The following is a 9,189-nucleotide window of genomic DNA, read 5'->3' on the forward strand; positions in this document are numbered from 1 at the left end:
AACAGAACATGCATTTCTGTACTACACAAGCACTCATAATTTTTCCCCCTTGCACCAAAAAGGATGTCTTATATTTCAGTTGCACAAGCATAACTGCTAGAGCACGCTACTGATCTTCCCTTACTGATAAATATCAGAAATCCCACACAGTTCCCTTCTATCTCCACAGAAAGAGAGTTAGGTTTCTTGAAGACGAGGAGAATGTACTCTTACTACAGTTATATTTAACATAGGATGCTTTACATAAAGATGTAGATATCACACAATAATCTAACCTCATTAATTTGTGCACAAACTTACCTCTAAATATATTGATGGTGGGTTGTGTTCTCCTCCAAACTTGTCTAACAGCGCTTCTATATGTTCTTGTGTTAATTTAATCATCTGTTTGATATTCCACACCTAAAATAGAAAATTAAATATTTTAACTTAATTAAATCCTAGACAGTCTACAGAATCAGCCCTAAACCAAAACAATCTATATTTCCTAGATATTTAATAACAGAAGCCCATTAAAAAATATTAGGATATCAGGTAGAACATACAATGCTATTCGGATCATCCACTGTCAGTAGCATACAGCTTGCTTCCCTGATACAATAAATTTGGTTTTAAAATTCACAAACCATTGAACAAAAAACTTCTGATGTTCTATTTTTTATGTTTATCAAAACTATATTAAGTACTTTTCTTGCAAGGCTCTGTAGTATGGTAGAAGTTGGGTTACAAAGTTTAGTGGAGTTCTTTTAAGTCATAAGCGATCCGCGTCCACAGCATTCACATAATCCAGACCTAGTGTTTTATTTCTTGATCATAAGCACTTCCTATAACGTGAATTGTACATTGCTCCACCTTGCAAGTTGTTTTTTCTTTTTAAATGAACTTGGATGTGATTTGAAAGAGACAGTTACCTGCTCAGAGAAGACATGGAATTGCAATATGAAATAACTCAGGTCATTACATATTTTTCAGTGTCTTCAGGACTTGGAGGCTAGTAGAGGGAAATAACACTATGAATTCTAATCCTAACACCTATAAGGGCACCAATGCACTATTCAAATTAGGTTAAAAAAAAAAAAAAAAAAGCATTACACATTTAAGCAGCTATTTCAGCCCAAACAAATTCATAAATTTACTGGGGGGAAGAGGGAGAAAAACAGAAGAATTACTTCCTCACAGCTACTGCTGGTCAGAAAATTCATTAAAAAGAAAAAACAAAAAATAAAATATTGTAAAAAATTAATTATTATAGACCAAGATAAAAATTATAAATAAAAATACAGTGCTTCTTCCAAGGGAATTTTAAGGATTCCTATATATCTTTTAGTTTAACTCATACCTATTTCATGAATTATAATATATACATACTCAAGACTGGGTCTGGACATACAAATCATGACAACTTACCTCTTCAAAAAGAAGATGCAAGTACGTACCAATAACAGGGACCAACTCAAGTTGGATCAATACAAGTTTTACTAGGCAAAACTTGAGATGTTCACTCAAAATGCAGAGCTCATATGCTACCTGGGTAATCAAGGTGATGCTCAACAACACCAACTGCCTGCCAACAACGCGAGGTCTCACTACCTTGCTGGCTGATGCCCAGCAAGCCTTTAGCAGCAGCCACTCCCCATGGCTTTACAGCCTACCGCATGTGGTATGGAATAACTCCTGGCCTAATTTAGGAACAGCTGAACATCAAACAAAGAGTGCGATACTCAAATACTCTGTAGGTAGATTCTCTTAAAGCAACTGTCGAAGTCAGCTTCCTTCTCAACTTAGAATCAACGTATATGTTGAAACTAGGATAGCTAATCAGCAGCTAACAGCAGAATTTCTGCAGTTTGCTAACGTTTTTTTCAAAGATGGCAAGAGGTGGGCACATGCTTGGTGAAGAGAACGAGCTAGCATTAGTTCCCCATGTCAATTAATGTGTTCAGTGCAAGAGTTTTTGATGTTTGGTTACTGCACAAACGTTAACATGCCATTAACCTCACGGTGTATACAGAAAATTTATGTCAAACTAAAAAAGAATATCTCAGAATAAAGGTTTCATTGCTATTTTATGCAACTTTTCTTATTCACTCTGGCAACTCTACCCACAGAAGTCACCCTCAACATTTATTATACCTTAATATCAGTAACTTACTACACTTAATGTCTGGTAACGACAGGGAGAGAAGATGCTTCACCTGCCAGATGAGTTTTCAAATACTTTTTTTGAAGACTGAAAATCAACTTCTTGGCTCATAGGTTATTTTCTACTCTGTGTGAAATGATCAGAATGTTCCCTCACACAGAGAAGCTACTGAATACAAAAATAATTGTAACAAAGCCACAATAAAAAGCACATAGGAAGTGTGCTACTGAAGAAAACTCAGCAAGAAAGTCCAACAGCCTCAAACAGAGGGCAGAAATTTTCCTGTTAAATTATTACCAGGACAAGAGCAAAAAATTAATGACTAACAATTTTTTTTTTTTTTTTTTTTTTTTTTTTTTTTAAATTTTCTGCCAGCTACTGGACTGCACCATCTGAAGAAACTGAAGTTTAAGTCATATATTGCTCAGAGTGGCTGGAAATGGTGCCCTGAATTACCTACTGTATTACCTTCTGAGCACTGAAGTAAGAGCCTTTCACAAATGAATCTTGCAGGGAAACAGCATGGATTTCTATTACCTTAGAAAGGCAACTCATAGTTAGGAGTACACTGAAATTTATCAAAGTCAGCCACGGCACTGAATCATTACTCGTTGCTCACAGAAATGGAAAACCTATCTTAAGTGCCTTATACATCAACAGTCTTTTGACAAGCTGGAAAGCTCTCACAAGTCTTGTACCGACCAGCATGCACTAGCCGTAACCAGGCATGCATAAGAGCATGGGACACAGCAAATTTCCAAGCTTCACAATTTCCCTGCACATGATAACTAGTACTACTTGCATAAAGCTACCTTCTGGCATTCTGTATCAGTGAATATATTTATATACTGTTATTTGTGTCCAGAGCATCCCTCATCTGGGTAGTTAATTCTCCTTGAGACTCAACACCCATGCATGCATACTGCATTCTGCTGCGCAGGACCTACAACAACTCCAATTTAATTGAATGAACTTAAACCTTTCTCTGACGGGAGTTCAGGCCTGCTGCCTGGTGCAAGTTACCTGCTGTGACACCAAGATGTCTGCTTCTGCACACAGCACCCCTAACTTCCTCCTCTCAGGAATTAAGCCATTAAGGGCTGCACTTGCACAGCCAGCACTCTCCTTTCCTCCTCGTAAACTTGCTTGCTCAGATATCCTGCCCCAATTCAGTCTGCATCATGCACAATCAGAGACAAGAGACTTTCACATACCATGTCCCCAGCATACGTATCACACAGATGTGGAGTTTTACCAAGAGCAAGAGAAAAATAACATCTACTCTTTCTCAATGGCCAGCGGATTCGTGCAGTTTTCTTCTAGTTCTAGAGAAGGCGTGCACAAAATGCAGATAAACGGATTATTGTAAAAAAACTACTGCCAAGTATCTTGCAGAAATACAAAACCTGTTGCCAGCCTAAGAGAGGTGCTAGAAACACTGATGTATTCTGAAGTTGATCTGCAATGCACACAATATTGTCCATGTACAAGTCCAGCCACAACCCATGGGAAGCAGCATGGTTGTTTTTTTTTTGAGACACACTGTTTCATTACAGCTCCACAAAAAAGTAATGAATCCTTTACATCTAGGATAACCTGATCTTTTTATTTATTTATTTATTTTAAAGTCTCTGTCTTCTTTGGTAGCATTAGGTTAAGGTTATTCTCTATCACGAGATGAGATTTGATTCTCCTTTTAGTGCTGCTGACAGAAAGAAGCTGACAGAGGCTGACAGGGATACAGACAGATAGAAGACTGGAGATATTCCAGACACTCTGGAATACATCAGCTTGTATCTGCCCACTGTGGATAACCGTGCATTAATTTCACAAATAAGCACTCTCTTGCAATGTAATGAAAAGATGACAACCTATTTCAAGCCAGAGGCAAGTCAGATACATAGGAGCCCAAATCCATTCTATTCAGCAAACGCGACAGCTCTGCAACTGAAAGACTGTAAGCCATAAAGTTATTTTTGCATTCTTTGCTGCTTGTCAAAATATGTACTGCCCAAGAAAGCACAAAGTGAAATGTCTTCTCTACCTTTTGCAGCTGATATCAGAACTCAAACCTTCAGCACATCCCAACTCTAACCTCCACATTCACATTTGGTAGAAGACACCTGGAAGTTTGAATATATTCCATAAACAACAAAAAAAAAAGTCATTCTTTGCACAGAAACGGTATGTCCTGCATTTGGATTATCACAATTGGCAATGATGGATGGCACTTTAATGGGACAAAGCAGCTATTGAAGAATTTGATTTCAAAATGGCTTTACAATGAGGACAGAATTCATTAACACCTCTCCAGTACTGTTCTAATCGGTCCCTCCAGGCTTCTTTCTCACAGAATCCATGCAATTGTTTAGCCTTCTGGGCTAGTGCCCACTTGTCAGAAATTGCTTTTAGAAAGCTGTCATGTCTGAAGTCATTCTTAGATGGACTTCACTAGCTTGAAAATGAAGGATTGGAGTTAAGGCAGGCGAGGGGACACAGCAATGGGACTAACTCAGAACCCCACCTTAGGGTGCGCACAACAAGAGAACTTGCATTTCCCCACATAATGAAAAACCACTGCTGCCCCTTTCTCACATTTTGGTATCTTCTCCTGAAATCTGTTCTCCACTCAACAACCCAGAGCAGTGCTAGCACTCTCCCTTCCTCTTACAAAGCCCACTTTCCCTGTTCTGCATTCATACACCGGAATGTAACGTGCACATAGAGTGAGCAAGATAGTCTTCCCTTCGGTTCTAGCTTTTCTCCATCTCTCAAGAGAAGCTTCTCCTAACTCACACACTCTGCTCAGTTTTGCATTTTTCTTGCTCTGACAGCTCCTTATGCTTATCATATTTTCTGTGGTGTAGAAAAAAAAAAAAAATCTAAAACAAGCATGATGAAAAACATGAGCAGAGGAAAAATTTCACTGAATCAAAAACCAGCTTGCAATGAGATTCACACAGGATTTTATAGAAGTGACAAATGCTAACACAGAGACTGCCTTTTCTAGTTTATCTTGCTGAATTCAGTACTCACATTTGCAAATCATTTCACTGTGACTCCTATAAAATGTCTGAGAAACCAACTTTGACAGTGTATTTTCATTGCCAGTTAGCTAGATAGTTCAGAATGAGTCTGTGGAAATTTACACTCACAGGAGAGTAAACAAGTTACAGACATTAGTATCTACAGACATTACTGTAGCCAAGAGAAAAGGTCTCTTGTTCCACAAAAGTGGAAAAATATCCAACTGTGTTTATGGCAGCATTATGTCTGTAAACAAAATCCCCAACAACTCCCTCCCTGCTCCAAAAAAAAAAAAAAAAAACACCTAGAAAACATCTGACCACATTAATGCTCATGTATCAGTCTCACCATTAACGAGGAGCTAACAGAAGAAACAATCAACATTAGAACTGCTGAGTAACTGTTCCACCTTGTAACACTGTAACGCAACGGTAAGCACAGCAACATAGTTGTAAAGTCCTAGGCTGTAGCAGGTGAGGATATGCTCAAACAGGGCAGCAGTGGACATGGAAGTTAAGAATCTGCTTACCCTTAGAACACTTGAGGTACACAGAGATCTCCAGCAAGATCCCCTTGCCTCCACTGCCAACCCTTACCTGAGATCTGTGAAGGGATGGATCCTGGCTCCAGCCCTTCAGGTCACTCAGGTGCACTGCATGTAGCTGAGCTCCAAGGGTTGGCCCTGACTTCCCACCAGGTGCTCAATCACTGCTTCAGGCTGTGACTCAGCATTTCCACTACACCCCTGTAAGACAAGCACACTCACTAAAGACTTTCTTTCCTTACCAGGAGACTTTTATCACATCAAATCCTGGTATAATAAACGTTTAGTTTTTACTTAATATTCTGACATCTCTCATTTATTTGCAATCCAGGCAATCCATGTCTTTTCCTTAGTTTAATTCCGAAGGCAAATGGCACTGCTCACCACTGAGCTCTACTTTCGAAGCAGAATAAGCAGCCTTTCAATCTGTCAGGCCCCTCCCTTTCAGGTTGCCTCCTCTTAAAACAAAAGAAATTCATACTTCAAACGTTCCTAGTTGCCTGAACCATCTCAGTACGCTAAATGAGGAAAGAAACTCTCTTCTGCATGAAGGTAAGTTTTCTGCCACTCTAGTGTGCTGAAATAGCTTGGCAGAGGACCTTGTGACTGCTACAGCTGCTGCAGTCACCTTTTCTCTCTCTGCACCCACAGGTCAGTGGATGGAGGCTAGCAGGAAGCAGCAGCCTTCCTGTTCAGCTCCAGCTCGCAGTCAGTCCCCCGCTTCTGCATCACCGTCTTTGCTGCTCGCTGCTAAGTAGTGTTTGCCTCCAAGCACCGCAAAAAGAAAGTCAACATGTTTTCTACCACAGCAGAACACAGGAGTGTGAAAAATAAGAGGTGTTCGTAGCCGACATTTAAATTGTTAACCGTCAATTTTGGGTGTTTTTCATCAAACTTAATCTCTTATTCCACATTCCTCCAGACCTTGGTGCTGCAATTACTATTAGTTGTATTCATTCCCCTTGGTATTACTGTGGTAGTCATGAGGATCACACAGATGGAATTCTAACACAATTCACTGTACTTACATTTACGAATTTTAAAACTTCTCCCAAGACTGTCAAAGGCTAAAAATTAAAAAGGGGGCATGGGGAACTTTTTATACATATCTACTAATTATACATATCTACTAATGGCTCTGGGCAGCCTGGTCTGCTGGTTGGCAACCCTGCTTGTAGCAGGGGGGGTTGAAACTAAATGATCATTGTGGTCCTTTTCAACCCAGGCCATTCTACGATTCTAATTTGAATTTTTATGATCCTAATTTAAGAATGCAGTTTTGTTCTAGAAAGGTAACTACCACAGACTCGCAACAAATGAGAATCCCATACAGAGGTGAACTTAAACTACTGTGCATCCACCAGACTATTGCTCCACATATGTTAGCACTGAAGACAAGTCATATTTGTGATGGAAAGCCAGCAGCTAACAACTAGCTAATTACAATAATTGGATCTAAGAAGCAAATGCTAGCCAAGCAGGCCTCTTACACAGACTGGGTCACATTAATTAAACTGACAAAACATAGTCTCTCCTGGACTACAGAACCCAGTCTGCTCTCTCCTTGCCAGAGCACACAATTCATTAGACTGCCTAGAAAAGATAAACAGCACCTATTCAAAAGCTCATGTTATCAATCCACAAAAATCATCTGCTATACTCTTTACAGTATTCAACCATTAAACTGTTATGACATGGTGCACATGCTTTCTACTAGCTGGCTAGAGAATGTAAGACAGTTGAAACTGTCAGTTGAAACTAGAGTATATTTGTGTTAAGCGTGGCTATGATCCAAGAAAGGAGCTGAGGCATCGTGTTCTTATCTTAAACAGATATCAAAATTATAAAACAAAACAAAAACAACACAAAACAGGTATAAGTAATTTGCCTGTAGTTTTGGAAAACAGTCACAAATAGAAACTGCCATAGAAACCACGTTTTCTTGGATGGCATTTAATGTTCAGCTCAGCAGCTCAGATTGCCTACCAACTCCAGCAGCACCATGAAAAATGAAATAACTTCCAAGGTAGGACTGGCTCCGTGCCATGCATTGTGCAAAGAGCTTGGAAGGTTTTAAAAACAAATAAATAAGCAAGATAGAAGACACGTGGTGATGGAACAGTGGTAAAGAAAGATTTTCTGCTTCAGAAAATCGGAGGAAATGCAGAAAGATTTTCATTTCATTCAGTCAGACTTTAGCTGATTAAACCAAAGAACTACTGATCACATAAAACCTGCTGCAAGATCTATAACCTGTGACTGCTCAATCTAGAGACTGAGACGAGTTATATCAATTTCTAACTAGCGGCAAAAGCTTAAGATCAGTCACAATTATTTATTATCACTAACAAATAGTATTCTCGTCAAATTACGAGAATACTAAGAGAAATCATTTCTGAAAACTACTTCAGATGATGCTGAAGACCCCAATTGAAATCCACATTACATAAAATTGTAGAGAAGATTTGGCCTAATAAGACTTAATGAGTAAATTTACAATACCGGTCCAAAGGCTGAGGCCACAAGCACACAGATCTTCCAGATACCTACCTACATACTACCAACTTCTTCAAGTCATAGTCATGTTTCATTTCACGTTGATTTTACAGTGCTTTTCAAGCATTATTAGTAAGTAACTTGCGCTAGAGAGGGAAGGAAACTAGGCCTTCTACATCTACCCTCAAAAACAATCCTGTTATCCAAAATAAAGTGGATATGAAATGCCGATCGGACACAACGTAACTGCATTTGAGAAGTTATTTCCAACTTTGCAGCAGGTTTACCAACAACTTTACTACTGGCTATGCTGTCTGAGAGGCCTCACTACACAACAGTGAGGATATTATCGCAGACGTCCCCCTTCTTTCAGTAAGAAAAAACCATCTTAGCAACCTCATTATGCAGCAGAGTTTTAATCAGTAAGTACATACTGTTCACTAACAAACTTGCCTCCAAGGTGCAAGATTTTAAAGAAAGCTGGTAAATCTCACGTAGAAATTCCATCTCCCTTTCATAGTAGATGTTGTGCAAGTATAGTGGGACAGTATCTCTCTTGATATGAAACTTAGGAGAACAAACACTTCCTTCAGTGCCCAAAGACACTCGTATGATCTCAACTACAGTCCCGATAGTGTGGATAACTCGCTGTCACCAAGCACTACACCTGCATGGTACAAGAAGCTCCATGTTGAAGAGAGCTGGTTCTGTGTTCTGAGCCTTCCTGTTGATAGGGGTTGGAATTCCTAAGGCAGGCTGACAGCTGACAGTGCTGCTCCTTGACAACTCCTGCCTGCACAGACAGCACCTCTGGACAACGGAGGTGGGTTAAAATCTGACCAGACCATCATCTTTTTCCCTTTTGCCAGTGGCCAGAATTATATAATGTTATCAGAAAGAACTGAGAAAGTCACTGCTGCCTATATATAAATACACACACACACACACACACACACACACACACACACACACACACACA

At 39.5% G+C, this 9,189-nt stretch overlaps 1 protein-coding gene across 4 annotated transcripts in view; it reads right to left on the reverse strand.

Moving 5' to 3' along the window:
• BRAF (B-Raf proto-oncogene, serine/threonine kinase) overlaps positions 1–9,189 on the reverse strand; it is an 82,713-nt gene that overhangs the window by 67,514 nt on the left and 6,010 nt on the right. For 3 of the 4 annotated variants that reach the window (XM_042837644.1, XM_042837647.1, XM_042837645.1), the window contains exon 2: positions 301–402. In XM_042837644.1, the coding sequence (XP_042693578.1) occupies positions 301–384 (84 nt within the window). In that variant the 5' untranslated portion in view covers positions 385–402. Of the gene's footprint in view, positions 1–300; positions 403–911; positions 999–9,189 lie in introns of those variants that run through there. The other variant, XM_042837646.1, reaches the window with a different exon arrangement.

This window comes from Centrocercus urophasianus, unplaced genomic scaffold (genome assembly GCF_019232065.1).
Source record: "Centrocercus urophasianus isolate 14NV4802_14NV808 unplaced genomic scaffold, USGS_Curo_1.0 seq_73, whole genome shotgun sequence".
NCBI lineage: Eukaryota > Metazoa > Chordata > Aves > Galliformes > Phasianidae > Centrocercus > Centrocercus urophasianus.